At 39.7% G+C, this 26,945-nt stretch overlaps 1 protein-coding gene across 6 annotated transcripts in view; it reads left to right on the top strand.

The window, feature by feature from the left end:
- SOHLH2 (spermatogenesis and oogenesis specific basic helix-loop-helix 2) overlaps positions 1–26,945 on the top strand; it is a 96,286-nt gene that overhangs the window by 47,596 nt on the left and 21,745 nt on the right. For 5 of the 6 annotated variants that reach the window (XR_009536803.1, XM_060129298.1, XM_060129297.1 and 2 more), the window contains 4 exons: positions 17,287–17,501; positions 24,807–24,868; positions 24,949–25,053; positions 26,599–26,698. Coding sequence is in view for 5 of the 6 variants with exons in the window: in XM_060129298.1 (XP_059985281.1) it covers positions 17,287–17,501; positions 24,807–24,868; positions 24,949–25,053; positions 26,599–26,698 (482 nt within the window). In the remaining variant the exon portion in view is untranslated. Of the gene's footprint in view, positions 1–7,465; positions 7,561–17,286; positions 17,502–24,806; positions 24,869–24,948; positions 25,054–26,598; positions 26,699–26,945 lie in introns of those variants that run through there. The other variant, XM_060129299.1, reaches the window with a different exon arrangement.

The following is a 26,945-nucleotide window of genomic DNA, read 5'->3' as shown; positions in this document are numbered from 1 at the left end:
TTCTGAAGTACTTCAGTGTAATTTATCTCCAGCAGTTTAATGTAATGAACACTCTTATTCATCATTTGTCACCAGCTAGTTTAGTACCTAGCATAGGACAGGCACTTAATACATTTTGTTTAACTTAAATGGATGTTTGCAAAAGAGTTTATAGGATCGTGGGAGGACTTAATGTTAGAATGTTAACACAATGTACAATGTCACACATAAAATATGATTTTAACGATTTAAAAATATAGGAGAGGCTACAAAAAGAGGGCTTCAGTCTACTGATAGTGCCAAAAATGTGTTCTGTTACACAAATTTCCTGTCCAGCTCTACAGGGGAAGATGAGGTAGGCTCCAAGTGATTATTCAGAGATAGGTGGAGAGGGAGAGAGGAAACTTGTGGAGTACTAGAAGGGAACATGTTTTAACAAGCTAATTAACTTAGGGGTGTTTACTTAACTTTCTTGTCTTAAGTTTCTACTCTGTAGAATGAAGATAGAACTAATTGATTTCAAAGGTACCTTTATGTGTATGTGATAGGGAAGGGGAGGGGGCTGGAAAACCCTTTTATTTGAAACAATTCTGATATCTTTTTTTTTAAAAAAAAAGTTTATTTGCTTTATTTTTTTAAAATTTTTGTTGGAGTACAGTTGATTTACAATGTTGTGTTAGTTTCAGGTGTACAGCAAAGTGAATCAGTTATACATACACATATATACACTCTTTTTTAGATTCTTTTCCCACATAGGTCATTACAGAGTGTTGAGTAGAGTTCCCTGTGCTATACAGTAGGTCCTTTTTAGTTATCTATTTTATATACAGTAGTGTGTATATGTCAATCCTAATCTACTCCCAGTTTATCCCTCTCCGCCCTTACCCCCTGGTAGCCATAAGTTTGTTTTCAATTCTGATATCTCAATGTGATAAAAAATAAGTACTAAAATCACATATAGCAAATCCATTTCTCTTACCTGGCTAGCCCTCATTTGATCGTGGTGTATGTGAAAAGTAAATCCTTTTTGTGAGTGAGTGAGTGTGTGTGTGTGTGTGTGTGTGTGTTAAGTTACTGAGATCTGGATTTTACTTGTTGAAGCAGCCTATGCTCACTAATATAGTATCAAACAATATTTTTAGTAAGACTTACAAGTCTTTGGATATTGTTTTCAGTAGATAATGGTATCTTTCTTTGCAACTACATAGAGATAAATTCAGCCATTCATTGATAGTGATGGCCCCTGGCCTGCCTGCATCATTGAGTCAGAATCTAGAATTTCAATTGATATTTTTAAAGTGATTCTAACTCAGTGTATTTTCCAGTCTGCTGAACATAACCAGAATAATTTTTTTTTTTTTTTTTTTAACTAAACAGAATCTCTTGCTCTTTCATCAATTTGTTTCTAGGATACTGCTCTTTAAAGCCTTGTACAAATGCTGCACAGTCTAAGCCAAACAGAGGCTGGGCCCAAACAACCGTGTAATGTATCAATCCAGGTCTGAGGGGAAGATACCCTTAATCACTTTCACTCAGAAAAGGAAGAATGCACAGCATCACTGATCCATAGCATTTATGGAATCCTGTTGGGCAGACATGGTGAAAGCCCTCTTCCCTGGGAATTGGGTGGGTTCCTTGATCAGGCCCTGATTCTGCTTCCTGGTAGGAATGTTCTTCTCTATTTTTCTTAATGACCTCTAACTCTACTCCTTGGGAGTTTCTTTCATTTCAGTCTTCTGGTTCATATTTGAAGTAGGCAGTGGAGGTTAGACCCTCATTTAGAGATGCACAGCTTTTAGAGCTCATTTTCTGTTAGAACAAACTTGGGTTCCCATGGGTGGTGGCATCATAGTTCAAGGAGTCAAAAGCTTTTCAGTCTAAGTTTATGGTTTCTTGGATAATATAGCTTCATCAAAATCGTAGTCAATTCCATGTATAATAATGATAATTTTAGAGCATGATTTGTTTCTTTGGCCTCTCTCTCTACCTAATGGCAGCTGCCTTGCAGCTATTTGAAATAATAGGTTAGGATATAAAGTTAACACCCATAATCTGATCTTTGCCACAGGCTGTCTTAGTGGCCTCTTGTTGCTCAAAACCCTTCTCGGTCTTATCTCTTGCTTTTTGGCTCTCAGAGTTGTTGGCCTTTCCAGCCCCTTATGCCCTTTGATGCCCCAAATTTCTAGATTCTCCCTGAGACTCTCTCTATTCCCTTTTCCTTACAAAGTGGCTGATTATATCCCAAGCTCATTTTTTTCTTCTGCCTTGTCAAAGGCAGCCAGTAACATCAAGCACACATCATCTTCATCATCATCGTTATTATTATTAAGCACTTGTTCTGCTGTGACATAATAGGGACTTCCAGGTTTCCACTGTCACATTGTGTCCCTGCCTCCCACTGCAGACCTGCTAAGTTAACACCATGCCACTTGTTTTAGTATTTTGTTAATGCAGCACCTAAATTCAAGTTATCAATATCTGCATTATGACTATAAGAAACAACTATAAGAAACAACAGACCTCAGAGGCTTCACACAGAGGTTTATTCTCTCTCACAATACAATCCATTCAGGTTCAGCAGTTAAAAGAAAAGGATAAATAATCTTTATACCTTGAAAGAGAAAGGAGACTGGGAATGGGAGCGGAAAATATTTCAAAATTATTGATAGTGTCTTAGGCTGGGTGATAGGTACATATACACTCATACTTTATATTGTACATCTTTCATATATGTACTCTTGGGTATGTATGAAATCTTTCATAATAAAAAAATAAAAATTCCTCCAGCTGACTTTAAATCATATTAGTATACATGTAAGCATTTACAAGGAAAGTGTGAACATCATTTTTTCTCCTTCACCTCATCCCCACCTTCACATACCACAGACTTCTCTCCTTTAAGATTGTCTGGCTTGTTTGTGATGTAGAAATTCCACAGGACTTCAAGTCAGCAGTCTTTGTGGCTAAAGGAGAATGAGTGACTTTGTAACTACTGATCTCCTCAAGCAATAGAGCAGTAGTAACCAATGACTTCATGGGAGCTGCTTCTAATGGTCCTGTTGTGTGGTTACCTGGGAGGATGCCTAGAAAATTAATCAACGTGGCAGTGTCTACCCTCGCTCTAGACCTTGAGTGACACAGCCTCCCTCATCCATAGTTATAAAGTCACTTTGGTTTAGCTCCACATTTCCTAGTAAAGACTTTTGGTTAAAATGAGGCAGATCTGCCTCATCTTAATTCAGTAAAACTAAACCCTGTTGAAAGTGAATTGGTATATTGGATGATGAGAAAACTGTCGCATCTTAGTGTAATCGGCTGCAGGGCATCATTAGAAGTTGGTACTATTCTTTGACCTTCATCACTGCCTACGGGCAATGGTTCCTAACTCACTGGGAAAACATATATTTACTGATCACCCTCTATGTCCTGGCTACTAGGATACAAGGTGTAGTAAAATAATCCCTGCCTTATCACGCTACTTAAAATGAATTCTAATTGTTGAAGCAGAGATGTGAGATGGAGTTGGGAATGCCTTGGGAATTTTCCTGTTATCTTCTCAAATTAACCACAAAAGGAAAGTGCATGTCGGAGGGTAGTGTGGGAGAGACCCCAAGCCAGGATGAAGGAGAATGTTCAGGGGTGAGTGTGCTAAACCTTACACCATGCAGTCACCAGAGCTGAACGTTCAGCTTAGGAGAACTGACCCGGAGTCAGAAAGGAGGCATGTGAACAGGAGAGGTCCTAGCCTCTTTGATACAGGGATAACAGGGAACGTTTTTAGGTTGAAATCGGAACCAAAGAAGACCAAGGGATAAATGAGTTAGCAGCTGGGGAGGATCAGAGGAAATATCTGGGGCAGTTCCCAAATTAGTGAACTGTGCTCACAGGGGGTAGCTGGCCAATGCTGTCTTATCCTTTGAAGGTAGTTCAGGGCTTCTCCAGGCTTCAGGTGATTCATCCCTTCAGCACTAAAGTCTCAAGAAAGAGGTTACTCTGTCTGTTTGGGGGGATCTTACACTGGGGAGAATGCCAAGACACTATCCGGGAATCTTGTTGACTTGATCTAGTTCAATCTAGTTGACTTGATTAAAAGCTGAACCTAGAAAGCCAGATAAGGGCAAGATAATGTGGGCCCTACTGCCACACTGAGGAATGAGAACTTAATTTGATAAGCAGAGGAGCCTTGCACACGTTAAATGGGGAAGGGATGAGATTAAAACCGACCTTTCCATCTTTCCTGTGCCCCCCCTCAACATAATGGACACTATTCCAACTCTGAGATACCAAGCTTGTCATTTTGGTGCCTGCAATATTTCTCCCTTTCCTCCAGACCTTCTCTTTTTCTTTCCATGACGAAATGAGTGGCATTATGAAATAAAGGACAGAATGTAGACTTGGAGGCAGAAAGACCAGAATCCCAAATCTGCATACACCAATCAGCTACTGAAATGACTTTCATTCATTCATTCAAATATTTTAGTGCCTGCTACGAAGCCAGGCACTTTTCTAGGCCAAGGTGGTAGTAGTGGATAATACAGACAAATTTTCTCTTCTAGAGAGGGGAGAAAGACAAATAAAAACAAATACATATGCTGTATAACATTAGAAAAATGATGTAAAGAAAAAGAGAGTGATGGGTTAGATTCTGATAGGAGTATCCAAGGAAGTGACATAACAAATCTACATGAAATGGAGAAATCTGGGGAAGAGCATTCCAAGCAGAAGGGAGAACAAGCACAAAGTATTCTAGCTTTGTACTTACCTGGTATTTTAGGAAGAATAAGGCAGTGTGATGAGAGGTCATAACAATGGCGAGAGGTAAAGTTGGTGAAGTCAGATGGTATAAAGCCTTGTTAGACATGGAAAAGAATTTAGATTTTTTTCTGACAGGAGGGTTTTGAGAAAGGGAGTTAATATTCTGACATATTTTAAAAAGTTATTCTGGTTATTCTATGATGAACTGCCTGAAAGGAGATTGGGGAAGATGGCAAAAGTGGAAGCAAAAATCACCTTCCTCAGTTAACATTATGAAAATATCTCTGTTTATAATTGTATAATGGAACTTAATGGTTAGTCAAGTTATGGTAGACTCTTGGATTTAATACTCCAAAAATATTGCAAGCATAGTGTTTGAAAGTATATGCATTTTAAAAGTGAGTTCAGTACATTAGTAAATGTAAGAAATTATTAGTAAAAATGATTGAAATTAGTTAATTCTCTGGCTTTCAACATCCGTAGTTACAGTCCTACCTACTTATGAGAACATTATTTGGGCCTCAGCATCTTTGAAAGGAAAGGACAATTAGGTAATCTCTAGGTTCTTACTGAGTTCTAAATTTCTGTGATTCTGAGAACAAGCCAGGTAAACAACAATACTGAACATAGCTTATATAGAACAGTTCCTATAAAACAGCTGGATAGAAAATTTCCAAACATTTTAAGCATAGGTTCTTCATGAGTTCATCTGAAGAGACCATGTGTACTGTATTACTTACAAATCTAATTGTAATTTGCATATTGTGAAAAATATACAATTATAATTTAGTTTTGGGGGAAATAATGTAATGCATATGCTATGAATGCTAATAATTTTAAGTGATTGGAAAACCATTTTCTAAGAGGCAGTTTGAATTGTTAATTTTGAATGCAAATTTTTAAATATATTTCTCTATGTAGAATTATTCTTGTTATATTTTATGATTCTTGGTATTCAGTTTTCCATCAAGAATATAAGTAGCATATTGTTACTCTAGGGAACCACAGAAAGAGTCCATCTACCCATTTGTCTCCAATAATAAAAATGAGTATGATTCAAGAATGTTAAATGTGATAAAGAAATTAAATGGTTTATAATTCTATGCTGTAATTCAGAAGGTTTATAGTAGAGCCTCTCAACCTCAGTGCTAATGACATTTGGGGCCAGATAATTCTCTGTTCTGGGAGGCAGTTCTGTGCATTGTGTGATGTTTAGCAGCATCCTTGGCCTCTACCCACTAGATGCCTGTTGTGACAATGAAAAAATGTCCCTTGGGAGACAAAAATCGCCCCCAATGAGAGTAGATGCGTGCTCATTTACAAAGTAAGCTTCTTTTTCTTTCTTTTAAGAGATTGAAAACTATTTAAATATCTAATCTGGTTCTTATGGAGCTTGGATCTTATATTCTTGATACTGAAGAGCTCTATTATCTTTTTGCTTCCTCCAACACAGGAATGATTACTTCCTCTCACATAAGCTTAGGGGCATCGTCCACTCAAATTTAAAAGCAATGAGTCTGTGTCAGTTTCCACAATGTCTTTGTCACTTTTAGCATCAGACTTGCTAATCTAGACCTTTAGGTCAAGGCAAAACTGATTACCAGACTGGGGGAAGTACTCAAAGCTGCCTCAATTCACCCCTACCCCAATGCCTGGGCATGATTTCACCTCTGCTGATATTGTTGGGCAAACTAACTGCTTCACAGATGTTTAGCTAGACACTCTCAGTTCCTGATTAGGTGGAAAAGCAATCAAGAACCAAAATTCGTATCTATTAAAATGTGTACATTTACTTTCAAAAATAGTGCAGAATGATCCCACCAGAAATTTATCTGCGCTTTTCTTCCCATGAAAATCGTAGACAACCACTATATTTTTGCATGCTGTCATGATCTAAATCAGAACACACCGCCGCCTGCTCAGGAAACAGGAGGCTTGCCCAGAGATCAGAGATGGTGGTTCAAGTAGAGCATGTGCATATTACATGTTCAAGTAAGGTCAAGAGTCTAGGCAAATCCAGAGTGACAAACACCGTAAGATACCATCACCCCGTCACCCCCACCGACTTTTAGCAATGGGAACAGTAGTAAAGACAAGAGGAAGGATCCCTTACAGGTCCTGGCACTTCGTGGATCTCAATAATAATGTCTAGCAAGGCCGAACAAAGCGGATTACATAGCAGCCGCCACCTGGAGATTTCTCACTTGAGAAAAAGAGGACAATATTTGTTGACTCACAGGACAACATGAAATGCTTCTAAAATTTTTAGCTTCTTAGTAGTTTGGAAAGAAAGCACCATAACAGTCCTCAACCTTCCCTGTCCTCTCATATGTTTGTCTTGGAAAAAGAAAAATATCCAGTTTGCTAATTCCTAATATTTAAACTTGAAAGCGTTCCCATAAGACACTCTGAAGACTTTTAGACAAGCCCTTGCGCCCCGCCACCCGCCCCAAGGCGGGGAGTGGCAGTTCCACCCGGGGCCTGAGCTGTGTGATGTCCCGGGGTCACGTGTAATGGAACTTTGGGTGGGCAGCGCACCAGTGACGGGGTCTCCTTAGGACCTGCAGGGCACCTTGGGGCCGTCCATCCCCGTCCCCCCGGGTACGCCCACCCCCGGAAGCCGGGACCCTCGGAGCAGCGGCTGGCTGCAGGGCCACTTTAAGGGCGGGCCGGGGGCGGGCGCCCCCCAGCTGCGAGCACGAAGCCATTGGCGCGCGGCGGGCGGCGGACGCGACGGACTGGCTACGAGCTCCTCCCGCCGCACGTGGGCAACGGGCCATGGCGGACTCAATTATCTGCCCGGAGCTCGGCCAAACCCTTGAGCAGGTAAGAGGCGGAGGAGGAGGAAGGGGAGGCAGCTGCGTTTAAAACGGCGCGCGGGTCGGCGCGGCGACCCAGTCGGGCGGCACAGCCACGCTGGGCGCAGGCCAGTACGTCTGCGGACGGCCCGGGGGCCACTGCGGGGCGCGAGCCAGTCCCGGCCGCTTCCCTGGGCGTCCCGGCTCGCTCCTGGGGCCCCACGGCGGGCGCCTGCCCACCTCGAGGACGGAGCGGAGGCCCGAGGAGGGAGGGCGACTGGACTGTCACAGAGTCACTCCCTCGAGCTCTTGACTCTCGCCAACCCAAACTCATCTTCCGGCCCCAGACCGTTGGTGGGGCGACGCGGGAGCAAGACGTCGTAGGGTAGATTTTCGGGCTGGTGGCCGGATAAAAACGGGAGTGACAACTTTGGTTTCAGCCTGAATATAGGAAAGTTGATTTCACACTTTTCAGTTTGAGTGTAGGAAAGTTTATTCAACATATTGAATATGGAGAAGTTGATCTTCAGCTCTCTTGTCTAAACAGCTCTAGGTGCCTTTTTTCGCTGTGCTCACTGCCGTGGCGTCCAGAGTGTCCTTGTACTGCCGTCTCCGCGCTGACCCTCAAACAGGCAGACGTGTGTAGAGACCGTGCTGTTGGCGGGAAGACACGTCTGCCGTCTTCACACATCCGCCCACCCTGCCCGGAAGTCAAAAGGCCCCCTGGCCTCTTTTGGACGCACCTTATTTATCATCCCCTCCCTCGGCAGACGCACAGAATCATTTTGGTGACTGTTTTCGATAAAAATGAAAGCAGCCCACTAGGAAGGAAGCATAAACAAAACCCCACCGACCCCAGAAAGCAAGGTGACCTGGTGTTGGCTTTCTTCTGAGTATTTCACGTCTTGATAAATGTGAGAGGGAAACCTTTTGCGCTGCTTAAGTTTTGTTACCCCTGAGAATGTTCTGCATACTCACTCCTTAAGAACAAGAGTTCTGAACCGAATCACTACCACGTGGAGTGGACCGAGTTTAAGAGGTTTTTCTTAATTATTTAAAAATGGAGGTACCTATTTAAACTCAGTATTTTGGGGGTGCAGGATTAGGCAGAGCTGCACAAAATGGAACTCTGGATAAAATATTATCGAGTAGTACATAAATAACTGTGGCTTCCCACCCTTAGTAGTCTGAAGCCCCAACTGAACCTTTTGTTTGCACTGGGAGAGAAGCTCACTCAGTTTCTCCAGATAGAGCTGCTTAAATCCCTTGACTCCTGGGGAAACTGGAGGCCAACAATTGCCCCATGAGGGCATCAGCCCTGCAGCTGCTGCTAGTTGTCAGTGCTGTTCCCAGTGATAAGAGTGACATAAATAACAGCTCACTAAAATGTAGGAGTGATTTGCTTTAAGCACTTCAGCACCTGCTGTTACTAATTAAGGGTTTAGCCAGCCACAGATTGCAAATGGAAATCCAGTGTTTTTAAAATGGCAGAGACTGGAGTGCCCTGCCTCTTCCCCCAATCTCAGAAATCAGAGTGGATGAAGAGCACTGGTGATGATGATGTCGCCTGGTAAAAACTGCCCACACTTCACAGATTTGCAGCAAGGTGTAGTAGTGTTTATCCCTGAGTGCTGGACTTCGCTGCTTTTTATTTTCTCTTTAGACTGTTTTGAATTTTCCAACCTTCCACAATGAATATGTATTGCTTTTGTTAAAAGAGTGCAGTAGGCAATTCACATAGGAAAAAAATTTCCACCAAAGGAGGCCTAGCATTGGTTCAAATCGTGGTCTCACAGGTGAAAATCTTAGAGGTACTAAAAGCAGTTTTCCAGAGCCTAATGTACTAGAACCTTTTATTCATTTTCCTTTTATTCTTATCTGTGGATCCTTCTCATCACCTGTGCTCATATTACACCATCAACAAGATATTTTTAACTATATAAATATTCAAATTGAAGTTGATTAGAAGCTATTCAGTTAATTTGAATTACTTGGGGATAGTGGACTAGGGCAGTGTTCTGATTTGTCTGATTAGGAACATTCCTAGTGTGATGATTTTGTGGGGCAGGGAAGGAAGCCTTGGGCAGGAGAGCAAATCAGCTCTTTGCAGAGCTGCTTTATTTCCTGCCCTCTGTGTCCTGCTGCCAGGCACTGCAAAACCTTTGATTCCGGCACAGAAGGACCGGTGAGTGATACTTGGCTTTCTCATCCCTTTCCGGATCTCTTTCCCTCTCTCCTCAGTTTCTCCCCAGTACCGGGTTCTGCCCTTCAAAGCTTGCTCTAGACTTTTCTCCAGAAGACTAGCTGAGCGATTCTGGAGAATTTGGGAACTGGGCTTCTGAGGGGAATGTGGTCAGGAGCGCTAGGTGCTATCCAGGAAAGGGCTCAAGTTAGCGACTGATGCCTGTTGTTCAAAACTTACCTTTGCTTCTCAGTTGGCCCTGTGTCCCGAGCCCTGTGGCTCAGGTAATGCAGAGAGCAGTTTGATTTTTAGGGCTGTTTTCACTGCCTGACATAGATACTTTCCTTTTATTTCTATCTCTCCATCTCCCCTTCCCCATCAGGTTGATTTGATGGGTTTTGTGCTCGGGTTTGGTATTACCTGAGAACACATGGCAATAACTACCACCTACAGGGCATTGTACAAACGTTACTCCTTATAGCAGTCTTGTGATGTAAGTAGTATTGCCCCCCCGCCCCCCGCGATGAGGATCACATAAGTATCTTACTCAGAGCTGCTGGTTAGTCGCTGAACAGGCGGCAGACACCGTTCTGCATACCTCGAAAGCCTTTGCCCTCTTCCCACTGCATCAAACTGTTAAAAAAAAGGATCAGTAATAGCTTTGGTAGAACTGGGGCTCATCCACTGTTTTCCCTGTGTTCCAAGGACTGAAAGCCATACTTTATCAGCAGGAAAAAAAAAAAAAAAAAAGACTCCTGGAATGTAAGCCCCATGAGGGCAGAGAGCTTGTCTGTTCACTTTGAATTCCCAGCACAGCATCTGCCCTCTTGTAGGGGCTTAATAAATATCTATGGCAAGACTACATAGACATCACACATATTTATGCAGATACATAAAAGTGGCAGGAGGTTCTAAAGGAAAAAGAAAATAAACTTTTCTAATAGAAAGGTTTACAAGTGATTCACAGCCCGGGATATCCTGGTTTATATGGGGTTTTTTTTTAGTGTAATTATTAATAGCACCTCCTTTCTCAAGTGTCTCAGTTTGTAAGGTAAATTAAATGGTCACCCTATCTGTAGAAGGAGGTTATTTTTGGACATTCATAGGTTGCTTCAGTTAACCTCGTTAATTAAAAAACAAAAAGATGGGGCTTCCCTGGTGGCGCAGTGGTTGAGAGTCCGCCTGCCGATGCAGGGGACACGGGTTCGTGCCCCGGTCCGGGAAGATCCCACATGCGGCAGAGTGGCTGGGCCCATGAGCCATGGCCACTGAGCCTGCGCGTCCCGACCCTGTGCTCTGCAACGGGAGAGGCCACAACAGTGAGAGGGCCGCATACTGCAAAAATCAAAACAAACAAACAAAAAGATAATCACTCCTTTTATGACCACTCGTTAATGACTGTTTCAATGCTTGGCATTTGCTTCAAAGGCAGTGTAATTGTCTAGAAGAAATCCTGTGTGGTAGCAGAGATTCACAAACACTCTTCACTCAAAAGCGTCACAGCGGTTTAGAGTCCCGCCTTGCTCCAAGTACCACTGGGAATGAGGAAAATTTATAAAATGAAAAGGAAGCACTCTAGAAGGTTCCGTATACTCTCTACTGCAGAAATTCCAAATTTCAAAGGTCATTTGAAGGTGTTATGCTGTCTTCTTAGAATGTAGGACATGAGGCTGGTGACATGGGTTGATGTTAGGCTGTGAAAGGCCATGCTAAGGAGTTTGAATTTTCTGTTTAAAATAGGGTTGGGTGGGTGAGTGGGATTGGCTGGCAATGATGAATTGAGCACACCTGTCAACGTTCCAGCCACCCCAGTCTCCCTGGCAGGAGATACTTAACAGTGTGCCCATACCTTCAGCAGGTAAATATCATTGAAAAGAAAAAACAAGTGAGGGGCATTCTAAATTAAAAGTCCCAGGAGACAGAGCAACCATGTGCAACTCATAGTCCTTAATGGGATCTTGGTTTGAACAAAGTAGCTCTCTCTGAACATTAAAAAAAAAAAAAAAAAAATCCACAGGAAAGCTTGAGATTTAGAAAGCAGATGGGGTCAAATTGCTACCAAAACAAAAGTGGGGAAAAAAAAAGAAAAACAACACAGCATAAAAGACATAGAGAAGAAATGCCCCAGTAAAACAAGTCTAGTGATAGTGCAGGCAGAATGTTAGCAGAAGCAAAGATGAAATGGGCCTGAGGGTGCTTCCCTGGTAAAGAATTAGCTGTGGGCAGAACCCCTGGGCCAGCTGGGGCCCTGGATTTCTTCACCCCTGGGCTCTCCCCCTTCACTCCTACTACAGCCAGAGCGATGGGACTTTTAACCAGAGAATCAAACCCAGGCACTGCTCTTTCTAAAGAAAATGAACTCTACGTGGGACACGGGCTCCTGGTATTGGTAGTTTCCAGACCTCTACAACTGACAAGGGTGAAAGGAAAGGCAGCTCTGCCCAGGAGGGAAATAAACCAAAGTGATTGGTTTTCAGGGTAAAGCCTGCCTATATTTTGACAAATAGCTGATCCCAGCCACTTTGCTCTCCAGCCTTTCTTCCATCATCCCTACCATTCACACCAAACCCACAGTTTAGAGGAAACAGTGACTGGGGAAGCAGACCACCCCAACTGCAGGGGAAACTGCTCATAAATGTCAGCTGAGTCCTTGAGTCATATTTATGTTTGGATAACCAAGGATCACCAGACAACTATTCCAGAGGCAGATTATAAAGGGGATAGAAAAAACTTAAAATTTCTAATTTGTATGTTCACAGGGGATATCATGTCCTAAAAATAGCAGGTTATGATAAATTATCAAAAGAGAAAAAAGTCTTAGAAATGAGCAATTCATGTTAAATTAACTGAAATTGTAAAAGTCTTTAGAAGGACTAAAGCCTGAGCTGGTGATATGGACAATAAAAGAAAGTCTTGCAGAAGTTGAGACTTGAAGGATCAATTTAGGATGTCCAGCATCTAATAGAAGGTTTCCAAGGATAGACAAAGGCAACAGAGGAGGAAATAATCAAAGAAATAATAGAAGGAAATTTCCAGAGCCAAAGATCCACTCAGCCAAGTGGGCTGAGTAAGGTCCATCCCCAGACACATCCTAGGAAATGATTAGAATCCACAGCATAAGAGAAAAGCACTAAAAGAAAAACAAGGCAGCTTTTTCTTTTCATCACCAGCTCTGGTTGTGAGAAGAAAATGGCCCAGTATCTTCAAAGGTCAGAGACAAACAGATTTTGACTTGTAGGAGTATTTTGACTATAAAGCTAGCACTGAATTGTGAGCCCTAATGCCACTTAAAGAACATAAATAAGGAGTTTAACTCCCAAAGTATTGTAGGAGCAGCAGGAGGGAAAAAGGACAATTTGATCAGTTTAACAGGAAGCGTGGGAAAGAAGAAACTGAATTATGGTAAATGGGAAACTTGAAATAACAAATGAAGGGAATAAGACCATTTCATGTTAAGTTATGAATATTTCACAATTAATTACATTACATTGATTACCTTAATGTTCATTAGCTAGTGTCATTAATGTAAGTAATAACTTATTAAAAGCTTATTAATTACTTATATTAAAAACTGAAATCTCAGATTGGAAGAAACCTAAAAAAGTCAAATATATTTTATTTAAAAAATTCATACAAAATCAAAATGATACAGAAAGCCTCAAAATAAAGGTATAAAAAACTAAGTTGTATATCAGAAAAAAATAAAATTTCAGGTGAAAAACATTAAAAAGGACAAAGATATATTTTATATATAGTTTTTTCTCTATAATTATATGATATTTATATGTTAATATATACTACATAGACATTGTAGATCATTATATAGTATATATTAAGTATTATTATATATTTATATGAATATATAAAATTGTTATGAACCCTTATGTACCTAATCCATAGTTTATTTATAGAGTCTATAGTTAGAGAAATTGGTAAATTGACAAAGCGTAATTAGAGAGGGCAGGTTTTATATATCTACCTCTTAAAATGAAAGATCAAGTAGACCTAAAATAAGAAAGCAACGAGCAAGTTCAGTCTGAAAGCTATGTAGAGGCTGTATGCCTAACAGAAAATACACATTGTTTTCAAGTATCCATGGAACATTAAAAATTGTGTATTAAGTCACAGAGAAAATATCAACCAATTCTAAAAAGTAGAAGTCATATAGTGTGCATCCACTGTTGACAATGCACTGAAATAAGAAATGAGTCAATAGCCAAAAAAATTTTTAAATACCAAAACACTATCCACTTGAAAATTAACATCTTTATATAGGAGTTTAATATAACTCTTAGGTTAAAATGGGAATATAAACTGAAATTATATAAACTAGCAATGAATGAACATGACCGCAATGTATCAGAATTTATAGGGTACAACAAAGTGCCACTTGGATGACGGCGTCATTCAATAGAACTTTCTGCAATGATGAAACTCTTCTATAATTATGCAGAAATGGTAGTCACTTGCCATATGTGGATACTGAGCACTTGAAATGTGGCTGGTGAAACTGAACTGATTTCACACTTTAATTGTAATGAACATAAATTTAAATCACCACATATTGGACCACATAGTTCTACAGTCTCTAATAAAGCATTACCAGAAAAAGAAGATAGAAAAAAATTTAATTATATATTAATCTCTAGTTGGGGCTTCCCTGGTGGCACAGTGGTTAAGAATCTGCCTGCCAATGCAGGGGACACGGGTTCGAGCCCTGGTCCGGGAAGATCCCACATGCCGTGGAGCAACTAAGCCCATGCGCCACAACTACTGAGCCTGCGCTCTAGAGCCTGCAGGCCACAACTACTGAAGCCCATGTGCCTAGAGCCTGTGCTCCGCAACAAGAGAAGCCACCGCATAGCCCGTGCACGGCAACAAAGAGTAGACCCCGCTCACCGCAACTAGAGAAAGCCCACACGCAGCAACAAAGACCCAACGCAGCCAAAAATAAATAAATTAAATAAATAAATTTAATCTGTAGTTGGAAAGCAAGCAAGATGAACTCAACACAAGTAATAAATGTTGTATAAATTTAAAAATTAATACATTTGGAAAGAAATGGATTTTTAAAAATATATGAATAAATTCCATATATATGTGTTAGCATACGGTATTTGTCTCTCTCTTTCTGACTTACTTCACTCTGTATGACAGACTCTAGGTCTATCCACCTCATTACAAATAGCTCAGGAATAGAGACACAGACTTACTAGAGAATGGACTTGAGGCTATGGGGAGGGGGAAGGGTAAACGGTGACAAAGCGATAAAGAGGCATGGACATATATACACTACCAAAAGTAAGGTAGTTAGCTAGTGGGAAGCAGCCGCATAGCACAGGGAGATCAGCTCGGTGCTTTGTGACCGCCTGGAGGGGTGGGATAGGGAGGGTGGGAGGGAGGGAGACGCAAGCGGGAAGAGATATGGGAATATATGTATATATATAACTGATTCATTTTGTTGTGAAGCTGAAACTAACATACCATTGTAAAGCAATTATACTCCAATAAAGATGTTAAAAAAATATATATATATGAATAAAATTCACTTAAAGGCAGAACACTTATTTTACTAGTAAGCATTAAGGAACTGTAAAAGGTAGTCTAAAACCTACCTTTATAAATGACTTCAGGCTCAGATTTCACAAACAAGTTTTACCTAAACTTCAAGAAGCCAATAATTTATATGTTTTGTAAAATATTCAAGACCATAGAATAATTTAGAAGCTTTCTATTGCTTCAAGGCTGGCATAACCTTGACACCCAAACCAGATAAGTCAGTACAATAAAACAAAATTTTATCCAGTTTTACTTATGAATATAGATGTAAAAATCTAAAATAATATGAATGAACTGAATCTATTTGCAATAAGTATGGGTTTATCCCAGTAATGCAATGATGGCTTGACATTAGGAAATCTATTAATGTAATTCACTACCTAACAGATGAAAGGAGAAAAAAAAATGTGATCATGTTGATACAGAAAAAGCATTTGGTAAATTTTAACACCCATTTCTGATTTAAAATTCTTAGCTTCCAAATAGAAAGAAACTTCTTTAACTTGATAAAGGGTATTGACCTTCATTATCATGTAGTAGTAAAAACATTTGAAATATTCCCACTAAAGTCAGGAACAAGGCAAGAATGTCCACTTCACTCCTGCAATTTACCGTTGTTTTGAATGTCGTAGCCAGTGCTTTAAGGTTAATAAGTAAAAGGCATAAATAAATTCTGGAGACGGGGACAAAAATGTCATTTTTGAAAACCATATGATTACCTATCTAGGAAACTCAGAAGAATCAACTAAAAAGTACTGGAACTAAATAGAGAGTACCAAAAAGTACTTTGAGCAAATTCCTTATACAGAAATCAGTACATCTCTATGTCAGCTATAATCAATCAGAAAATATAGTGAGAAACTATATCCCCTTCACAATGACTCTGAAATCTTGAAAAATCTAGGAATCAATGTGTGAAGACACTTGCAAAATCTATATGCAAGTAACTATAAAACTGAAGGAGATAAGATCTGATTTCTCTGAGTCATACTTCGTAAATAGGGAGATGTAATACATAATGATATTCCCTAATTAATCTTTAAAATAAATGCAACTGTCATCAAAATTTTAACAGGGTTCCTTATGGAACCTGACAAGCTGTTGATAAAATTCTGTGGGAAGAAACATTGTGGGAAAATATCTAAGAACCAAACTGAAAAATAACAAGGAGGGAACCACATGCTCTAGCAAATACAAAGCATAAAGAGCTAGCAATTAGACTGTGTGCTGTTAACCAGGAATAGGCAAATAAATCAATGGATCAGATTGAAGCTCCCTAAAACTTATATACATACATACATACATATATATGGCATTTGAAACTACTAAGAGAAGTTTGGCATATTCAGTAATGCTGTTCTTTGTCATTTTAAGTGGATTGTGTTTAATATCTGTACAGAATAAAACGTGGAGAAATAAAAGGTGAAGACGGAACTTATATTTTTTCTAATCGAATGTGCTTGAAAATATCCCCAAATGGAAATAAAGAGGCTCTTCGGTTCCTAATGTTCAGATTTGAAGAGCATGTATATTCCATTCAAAGAAAGGACTTGATTTGAGTATTTCTTAGGTTCAGGGAATTTAAATCTTTCTCTGTTCTCCAGAATGTGTTTCATCAAAATAAATCATGTGGGAGAGTCACCAGCTTGGTTCTCTCATTAGTCAACAGGTTTTCCAGCAGGATGGGTGATTGGGAAACTGGGCCTATAGAAAGAATCCTATCTATTGTTAATAGGATGAGAAAGAAACTTGTAGGAAAACCACAGTAGAATAGTATTTGTAGGCAGAACTTTAAAAAATAGCATGACTTTCAGATCCATTCACTACCCTAGGTTCTAAGGACATGAAATGAATAGTTCCTGCCCTTGAGGTATGCTTATAGTTGACCATTCAGTATAGCGGAGTAGTCAGTCATTGGCTATTTGTAACCTTTATCTTCTCATACATGACGGCATGTTCTCTATGCCCAGACATTAATTGTGTGATGCTTCTGCTTTTTTCCTTCTCTTTCAGACAAAAATAGACCTCTTATTAGTTGGCGATGTCACTGTTCAGTACCTGGCTGATATTGTACAGAAATTCTTTTCAAATTTAGCAAAAATCACCGTCATCATTAGTGATGTGAAGACGGTAGCAGCACTTGTGGATGATTGCACGTTCAACATGGTTTTTCTGAAGTTGACCTCTTTACCAACTGCCGAGGAGCTGGAAGCTGTCAGATTAATTAGGTAAACTCCAAAATCTTGACTCTATTATCTTTAGAATAGTTTTTTTTTTTAAAGATTTTTTTTTGATGTGGATCATTTTTAAGTCTTCGTTACAATATTGTTTATGTTTTATGTTTTGGTTTTTTGGCCATGAGGCATAGGGGACCTTAGCTCCCCAACCAGGGATTGAACCTGCACCTTCTGCATTGGAAGGCGAAGTCTTAACCGCTGGACCGCCAGGGAAGTCCCTAGAATAGTTTTTATTAAAACCTGCTTCTATAAAAATTCTTAAAAGATGATACAATTCTACTTTAATTTTTAAGATGACGGATATTTTCAAGGGCAGAATCTCTATATATGTTTTTGTTCTTCCTGCCAGTTTGACCTACTTTTATAAGAATTAACATTTTAACTTAAAAGTAATAGGTGTGGGTGAGGATATAAGAATTAATTGGTCATAGAAATTTATTTGGTATATAATGCTTCCCATAATTCAGTAGGTATTCCTTTTTAATAACTATGTCATTAACATGGCGTATTGTTTCAGAGTTCATTAATTCTTATAGTAGACACTAAAGCAGGTGAGCACTTGTATCTCTGGGTCATGATAGCTCTGGGCTGAAGGTGTCTCTTTCAAGAGATGTCCTAATGTGTGAAAGAGCCATGAAGCTCTCTGGATCCGCTGAGTCCAGGTCAATACCATGTCCATTATTATTTTCTTTTCTTTAAATTTTATTTATTTATTTATTTATTTATGGCTGCATTGGGTCTTCGTTGCTACGCACAGGCTTTCTGTAATTGTAGTGAGCAGGGGCTTCTCTTGTTGCAGAGCACAGGCTCTAGGCGCATGGGCTTCAGTGGTTGTGGCTCACGGGCTCAGCAGTTGTGGCTCACGGGCTGTAGCACGCAGGCTCAGTAGTTGTGGCGCACGGGCTTAGTTGCTCCGTGGCATGTGGGATCTTCCCAGACTAGGGCTCGAACCCATGTCCCCTGCATTGGCAGGCGGATTCTTAACTGCTGCACCACCAGGGAAGCCCACATGCATTATTCTTGTTTCACCCGGTAGTTCCATAGAAGTTATGCTGCTGTTTGACCCACTCAACTCTGGAGATCTGGAGTCTAGAGGTGAAAGATTTTGGTTCTTCCGTGCCTGTTTACATAGGATTTTGAGCCATTTAGGATGTTTTTAAACAGGGTTAGGTGAGATTGAATGTGTTTCCCTTCTGTGAGACTTGATGAAGTGTAATAGTAGACACTATTGGAATATATAAGGACTTCTCATAATTAGAGGAGAGGACTTCCTAGACCAAAGGAGAAAGTTCAGAGAAATATTGTGATTCCAGAATAGAAAGGACCAAGAATATTATGTTAGGGGAAAAGACAGGTGGGACTGGGAAGAAGCCAGAGACACTGGGTTACTTGTTAAAGACAGACAGAAAGACACTGCTCCTGGGGTTTCTTAGAACGGTTGGTCTTCTGCATTTCTTTGGCCTTCTACTGGGAATATGAACTCTAGACAAACCAGGCAAATTACCCCAAAGAGGATTTCACTTCCAAAACATGTTGTTGTGAACGATCTTCCTTCTGAAGATATGCCTATTTTATTAATATACCTTTTCAAAAAATCTATTGATAGAGTACCTCTGATTGGAGGCTTATAGTAATATCTCATTTGTATAGTATTAATATTTAAAAAAAATTTACAACACCTTTATGAGGGAGGTAAGGCAGGGTTCATCGTTCCTACTTGGCAGATTAGAAACCTGAGGCTGAAGTGACTTGCCTGAGACCACATGGCTTGTTTTCACAAAACTCAGACTAGAACTCTTCACTCTTCCCTTCGTGTTCTTTCTAAAAGTCTGTAATCATTTGGCTTCTGTATTGAAGCCCCTTTTACAATTCGGACATGCCATAGATGCCAGACTTACTTTAACCTAAGGGTTTCATTTTGGAGGAGCAGTGGACAAGCTGCTGTGGCTGACCTCTCTCCATTCCAGCAGCAGGAGTCCAGCCGTGCCTCCCCAAATGTGGTAAAGGCTTTGTGTTCGCTCATGATCGAGGCTACATTTTGAACAGGATAAGATTAAAGTTCTGTTTAAGAACAAGCTTCATGTCTAGTCACAGTTGTTAGCAGTTGGGAGGGTAGAGGAGAGAACCTCTGTCTGACACTCCCCTCTGTGGATTCTCCCCACGGCTGCTTTCTTTGCCTGAATAACATAGCTTAAGATGTGTTAGCAGAGAGAAGAAGATAGATGAAGGAAATAAATGTACAGACAGGCATATGGTAATTCTGTTGTTTTGCTGTAAAAGCATTTCTTTGAAAAGAAAAAAAGAATAATTCGTTGAATACACCTGGTTTTCTTTTTTGGTCTCATTATACGTATCCGGTATACGTCTTGACTAATAGCAGGTATTCAGTACTTTGCTCTAGGTGTGGGTGGGCGACCATGCTGTTCTAGGGCAGACCATGAGTTCTAGCTTTTGCGTTTCTCTCTGAAAAAGGGACAGAGCTTTCTTTGTGGAAGCTTTGCCTTTCCTGATACTGGACTTAGAGGCTAGAAATGTCTCTGAAATTCCCTTTCTTGCCCTCAGAATTGTTATGAGTTGATGACTTACGAATTATTTAAACCCTTATGGAGCATATTTATATTTTGAGGCTATAGTTTTTCTTAGGATGATGAGTCTCATGAACATCTTGCCCTATTTATAAGGCATTTAAACCTTTATCTTTCCTACAGCACTCTATCTTTTGAGTTTGGGCTAATATTTAATGACTAAGCCAATATGAAGAGTTTTGGCTTAGCTTTTTAATGCTGTATTTTAGATTTTTTCCCCCCTTAGAGCTTTGTTGTTTTGTTATATCTCAAAATCTGGATAGGTTCAGGAAAATATACAAGTATTTACCTTACTCCTCTCTGGTCCCTTTTTATGCCCTGCCAGTGAGTGAAGAACTCACTGTAGAATAAAAGTGGTCCACGTTGATTTTCAGTATCAGAGCACATGATCACAAATCTATGTATATCTGTAAGACATACGGATTTTTATTGAAACTAAGAATGAAGTATAGTGTGTCAGCTATCATACTAAGCTTCTTTTAGGATAAAATGCAAGCAGGCTCCTTAAAAAGATTTTAAAATTTATTCTTATAGAAGAACTGTGGTTTTAGCCTGGAGCTAATCATTAATCAGTTTTAATCATTTGTAAAAATAATGGTACCTTATAGCCTGACATCCTCAAGAATTACGGCACATCTCAGTTATAGGTTGACATTGCTGGTAGTACTCCCTAATTTGATTTCATTTCATGAACACATTTTTATTGAGCCAGATGAACTCAGACACCACCCAGTGGTAAAATATTTTAAGATCGTCTCAGGATTCATGTGCTTGGTTCCAGAATTTCAGGAGTATTTGACCCTTCTTTCAGGTCAGTTCTCAAAACTGAACCACATTCAAAGTGTAGATACTTGGTAATTCAGATGCATCCTGGCACTACCTTACAAAGGCTAATACAGAACATTAGAGTATGTTTCAAGCTCATCCACAGTGTATGGATCCTGTTTGCCATTGTGATTTTTCTGGTCCATGAACTGTGTCTGCAGTTCCTCAAACCCTGTAATTCTCGTGAGCTCAGAGCAGTGCAGCGATAGGAAAGGAACGCAGAATGTGGTTCCGTCTGCTCGGTCGGCAAATCAAGTTTGAATCTGATTTTATTTTTTCCCATGTTGATTTGCTTGTCTGATCAGTTAACTTATTGCGTCACCAAGAAAACCCAATCTTGTGAGCCACAAGGGTCTAACAAGTTGTCCTGCCGTGTCCCCAATTCCAGAACATCCTTGACTTGACAGTGCTACTCAGTAAGTCTGATCAGCCAGTTTGCATTACCTGAATACTTGACATAAACACTATAACAACAAAACATCTAAGTAGTTTTACTAAAAACATTATTCTATAAATAGGAACTGAGGGCCATTCTAGATGTTTATTGTTTCTAGCATCATGTCATGTGGTGAACCTGACTTAGAAGGGTCACAGCAGAAACTCTCCTGACAAAAAGCATAGTGGGGATGGGGCACACCAACCTTCACTATTGACCAGAATCAACTCAGAACTTCACTGCCTTTTATCACAGGTGCCCTGTTAGTAGCAAGTGAACTCAGTGTTTTCATATTTACAGTAAAACTCTTAATTTTCTCACTGAAAATGGTTGTTTTAATTCATTAAGTAATTAATAAAGGATATTATTTGTTACAAGTCCCAAATAGACCACACCAAGTTAATTTGGCTGCTTTGGGCCTAAGGTTGCATGATGGATAACCGTACTCAAGAAGGATGCAACCCAAAAATGACACTGGCTTTTGTCCTTTGACGTCCCTGTGCCTATAAAGGAAGTGCCTTTAGAGGTTTCCCCCGGCTTCATAGGGACTTATAAGAACATTTTGGTGCTCCTATTAGATGACAGATTTCAGCGGCCAGCCAGATCTTTCCTGAGGTTCTTTGATCATCAGAGTGTACAATTCAGTTCAAAACACTTTTATATGATTTTTTTTTCCAGCTACCAGACTTAGGGGTGGAGACAAGGCTGGGAATGGCCACTGCTGCAGTTTGAGCTTATGGCGGCCTCCAGTTCCAGAGACCACTGGGCATAGGCTAGGAGTGGACACTAGAACATCAATATCCAATCTCGTATGAGCGTAGTCTCAGGATCCATCATGTCATTTAAACAGTGTATGCCGTGAAACAGGAGGATAAATAAATTGCCCCCCAGCAAACTGCAGATTTTTAAAACTCTGGAGACCTCAATTGAGAAGGTGTTTCTAAGGCCTCAGAACCTGCAATTTAGTTTTGGTATATGAAAGAAGTGGTATTAGTTGGGGTGGAGAAAGGAGATTTTTGTTGTGTTTTGGTGTTGCTTAGTTTTAAGGAACATTCATTCATTGGAAAGAGGACCTTTTTTGGTGATCCTGGAAACTGGAAACTCTGTTAGCTTATTAATTTGTACAGAATGTGGATGAGAAGCTGAGCTCTGGACCAGAGTGTTGGATTCTGGGAACTCTATTGATTGCTGGGGTTCCTGCACAATTCGGGCTTCACTGACAGAGGAAGTGTTTGGGTTGGTAATCGATTCTGTGCTAATGACAAAAGTCCAGGAATTCCAACTCTGTCTGATGTGAAGCTTGAAATTTGAAAGTCATCGGGGTATAAAAATCCATATATCCAAATCTAACCTATTTCCCTGTCAGTAAGATCAATTTTTAAAAAAAATAGACGCAGGATTATTTCCAAAAGCAAATAATCTGTTTTTAAAAAAGTTCTATAATTCTAGAATATTTTAACTTACGATAACTTGTTTTTGTGAGTCCACAAAGTATTTTTTATTTCAAAAGCTGGACTGAACTACCCAATATGTTTCTATCTATTCAGTCTGTTTGTCCCTCCCACCTCATCCCATTATTCATACCCCTGTTATACCCCACGCTTTTTCATCCCTTACAAAATAAATGGGAAAGGTTCACACTGTGGACACTGACACACAGGCGTCATTCTCTCCTACGCACTTCCACGGTCCACACCCCACCGTGTGCTAAGGGGCCTTCCTTACTGCCACTTGAGTCTGCCTGTCGGATCCCATCCTCCCTCCTACTTGTGCCTATTTTGACGGCAGTACTTCTGCCTGAGCTTCTCATTTCCTCATAGAAATTGTGTTCTTTCCTCTCTTCTCTTTTACCCCAAATTCTCTTTCAGAATTCATAGAACACAGCCTGAATAGAGCTCAATTGGGTGATTTGTCCCATTTTAGTAATATCCTATTGATACTTGTTTGACATAATTAACTTAGTAAATATTCTGAGTTATATATATATTTTAAATAAATTTATTTATTTATTTATGTCTGTATTGGGTCTTCGTTGCTGCGCACGGGCTTTCTCTAGTTGTGGCGAGCGGGGGCTATTCTTCGTTGCAGTGCGCGGGCTTCTCATTGCAGTGGCTTCTCATGCTGCAGAGCACGGGCTCTAGGCGTGAGGGCTTCAGTAGTTGTGGCATGTGGGCTCAGTAGTTGTGGCTCGCGGGCTCTAGAGCGCAGGCTCAGTAGTTGTGGCGCACGGGCTTGTTTGCTCCGTGGCGTGTGGGATCTTCCCAGACCAGGGCTCGAACCCATGTCCCCTTCATTGGCAGGTGGATTCTTAACCACTGTGCCACCAGGGAAGCCCTGGTCATTTGTTTTATAAAATTTCCCACATTCTGATTTCATCCCCATAGCATTTAAAAAAAAATATTCCTCTTTTCCTTAAATTTCTTGAAACTGGTGGTTAGATCAAGAATCTGGATAAGATTTTGGATCATTTAAAGCCAAGAACAAAAGTGATCCGTCTTACATTCTACCTAATACCTGAGCAGTATTCTCAAAACTGTCAAGATCATCAGAAACAAAGTCAGCAAAAGTGTCACAATGTAGAGTAGCCTAAGGGAGATATAATGACTGAATGTAATGTAGGATCCTGGATTGGATCCTGGCATAGAAAAATAAAGTACATTAAGGAAAACTAAGGAAATCAGAATAAAGAATGAACTTAATAATAATGTATCAATATTGGCTCATTAATTTGGAATATTTGGAAGTATTCCAAACTAATGTAAGATGTTAGCAGTATGGGAAATTGTGTTTGGGATACATGGGAACTCCACTATGTTCATATTTTTCCTGTAGATACAAAATTATTCTAAAATTAAAGTTTATTTTTAAAAAGTCACTTATTCTCTCACTTACCCCTTCCCCAGTTGTGGAGAGCCAGGCATTTGTGGTTGCCATAGAAATGAACCATAAAAAGACTGTTCTTATTAACAGACTGCACTCCTGCTCAGAGAAGCCAGGGGTATGTTTGACTGAAGACTCAAGTTTTGGATTTTCTTACCCATTAAAAGGAAATAGAGAAGCTAAAGCATCTATTATAAATAAAGCTTCAAACAGAGCAAGCGTCAGTTTCGGGAGAATGTTCCCCTCCCTCCTATTTTTCAAATAATCTGTAATTGTACTGTCCACCCCAGCCACACACTTCAGAAGCCTCTTCGTGCAACTGCAAGAAATAAAAACACAATCTCTTCTTTTATGAACTGTAAAAAAAAAAAAAAAAAAAAGTCCATCTTTTCCCTCACTGATTTGAGATGGTACTGTCACTAAACTTCCATATTAATGCCACCATTTTAAATTCTAATGAAATAAAGAAAGTCACTGTAGTGTAGTTCGTTCCTAATGAGCTAAATGTTTGAATCCCAATTTTTTGAACGATGATTTTGCTTCATTTTAAACTTTTTTTTTCCCTTTCAGATCTGGCAAGAAAAAAAATACACATTTGCTCTTTGTTTTTATAATCCCTGAGAACTTCAAAGGTATGTGCCTGTTGGATATATTATCTGCTTTTTCCCCAAATAGAAATCATGAGGTCAATATTTAATACAAAGATTCTTAGGTTGTCTTTCAGGTCAAGGAGCTGATATTACTTTATCTGAACCACTGACAATGGAAAAAATGAGTGTTGTGATAAAATACTGGAAAACATGTCTCTCAAATACTGGTGAGTGAAAAGCAGGTTTCCAAGGGTTAGAAAAATTCTAAGATTCTACAAAAGTTGTATTTATACATTTTTATGTTGGTTTTCCACTTATGCCTTTTATTTGTTAAGGATTAACTGTACGCTATATACATGTAATCCTTATTAAACATAGTGTGAAGAAAACAAGTGTGAATAAAATAAAGGGAAACATACGTTCTATACCTGTGAAGAAAAAGCTTGTCCTCAAAGGTTTAAAATGTGCACAAGGGACAAATGCAGTGTTTTGGTTAAGCACAGGTTTTTTTTGGTTTTGGGGTGTTTTTTTTTGGTAGCCTAGCTTCTTAGTCACTTGAATGGAATTATTCATGCTTTGTGCTGTATGATTGTCTAAAAGCCAGAGCCATTAACCTTGAGTTTTTGTGCTTTGCAAAACACTTGCATATAAATTATTTCACTTCTTTAAGTTAACAGAGTGGTTATCCTTTCTATTTTAGATTTTTAGACACAGATAATTAGTGTCAGTGCTTCAATGAGACCTCACATTTCTAAACTCTTCACCTGTATTGTATTATGTGTATTGCCAGCATCTAAACACTTAAGATAATTAAATTGCTTTAATTTGCCTTGTAAAAGGACAGACTCCAATTTCTGAAATTAAATTCTACTGGAATCATTGTTTGTCAATGACTACTTATGATTTTTCTAGACCCAGGTTACTAGTAGGAAATCTTTTAAAATTAAGGTATTTTTCTTAAAATGGACCTGAAAGACGCTTTCAGGATTATCATGGATAAGCTCATACTCCAGAAGATACAAGATCAGTGCACCCCTCCTTTTTTTTTAATGTCCTTCTTCAGTATCTAGGCAACATGAGTGAGTCTGTTTTGTAACATCCCAATGGCTCCCATCCCCTGCAGGTGTCAGAGTTCTTCCTGGAAATGAAATGTGTAACTGTCTGGGACCAGAGTCCTTTTGCAGCCTCTTCTCATTTTGGTTCTCAGTGGAAATAGAGCAGCTGCTCATCACCACCTGTCTAGCACCCTTCTTATTGGTCCTAACCATGTCTCATCCAGTCATCTCAGCTCTGCTCTTAGGATGAGCAGCTGCAAAACAAACAAACAAAAACAACAGCAACAACAAAAAGCAAAAAAACCCAAAAAAACCCCACACCAAAAAACAACACAACCATCAGATGCTTTGACAATGCAGCTACTTACTGAAGACTCATACGCATTTTCTGTCTCTGACGTTTACCTGTAAATAATAAGTAAACTCGGTTGAATGCATTTTTAAGCACACCTATCACAAAGTTAGTAGAATCTGGTTGAAAGAGGATGCTGTGGAGTAACTTGTATGTAGTGTTTTAATTTTGCTTTCTCACCTGGGTAGTTCCATGCTTCACAGATTGAAATCTATAAAAATTGCTTTTTATTTAAAAAATGCTGCTTTATAAAATGTATTGAGTGAAACATGACAGCTATTTTTGATTAGGGTTTATATGCGTGATTAACATCATCCCCACCAGTGACTTTATAATTGAAATGGTTCCTCTTTTAAAACTTGCAGTTAAGAATGAAATTTCTGTGAAGCCTGAAGAACCTGAATTGCCCCTGCAGAAGTCCTGCAGTGAACACCTGAGATATTTTTCTACTGACCTATTTGCTCGGTTAGTTTTTTTCACTTTTTCGTAGTAGCAATTTTTACTGTGTACATTTCATTAAAAAACATTTCTGGAGGGCTTATTGATTGTGCAACAGCAGCTCAAGTGCTGGGGGTGATGCAAAAGAAAGTAGCTACTTTGTGGAAGAGGAATGCAACCTGTACTATATTTCAGAATCCTGAGCCAGCACTGTGGGGACACATTACAGAAGTATCCAGCTAAATATAAGGAAGCACTTCATAACCACAGGGGA

The sequence above is a fragment of the Lagenorhynchus albirostris genome, chromosome 18 (genome assembly GCF_949774975.1).
Source record: "Lagenorhynchus albirostris chromosome 18, mLagAlb1.1, whole genome shotgun sequence".
NCBI classification, from domain to species: Eukaryota; Metazoa; Chordata; class Mammalia; order Artiodactyla; family Delphinidae; genus Lagenorhynchus; species Lagenorhynchus albirostris.
Note: the sequence above shows the minus strand (reverse complement) of the source record. Positions and strands in the feature narration are given on the sequence as shown.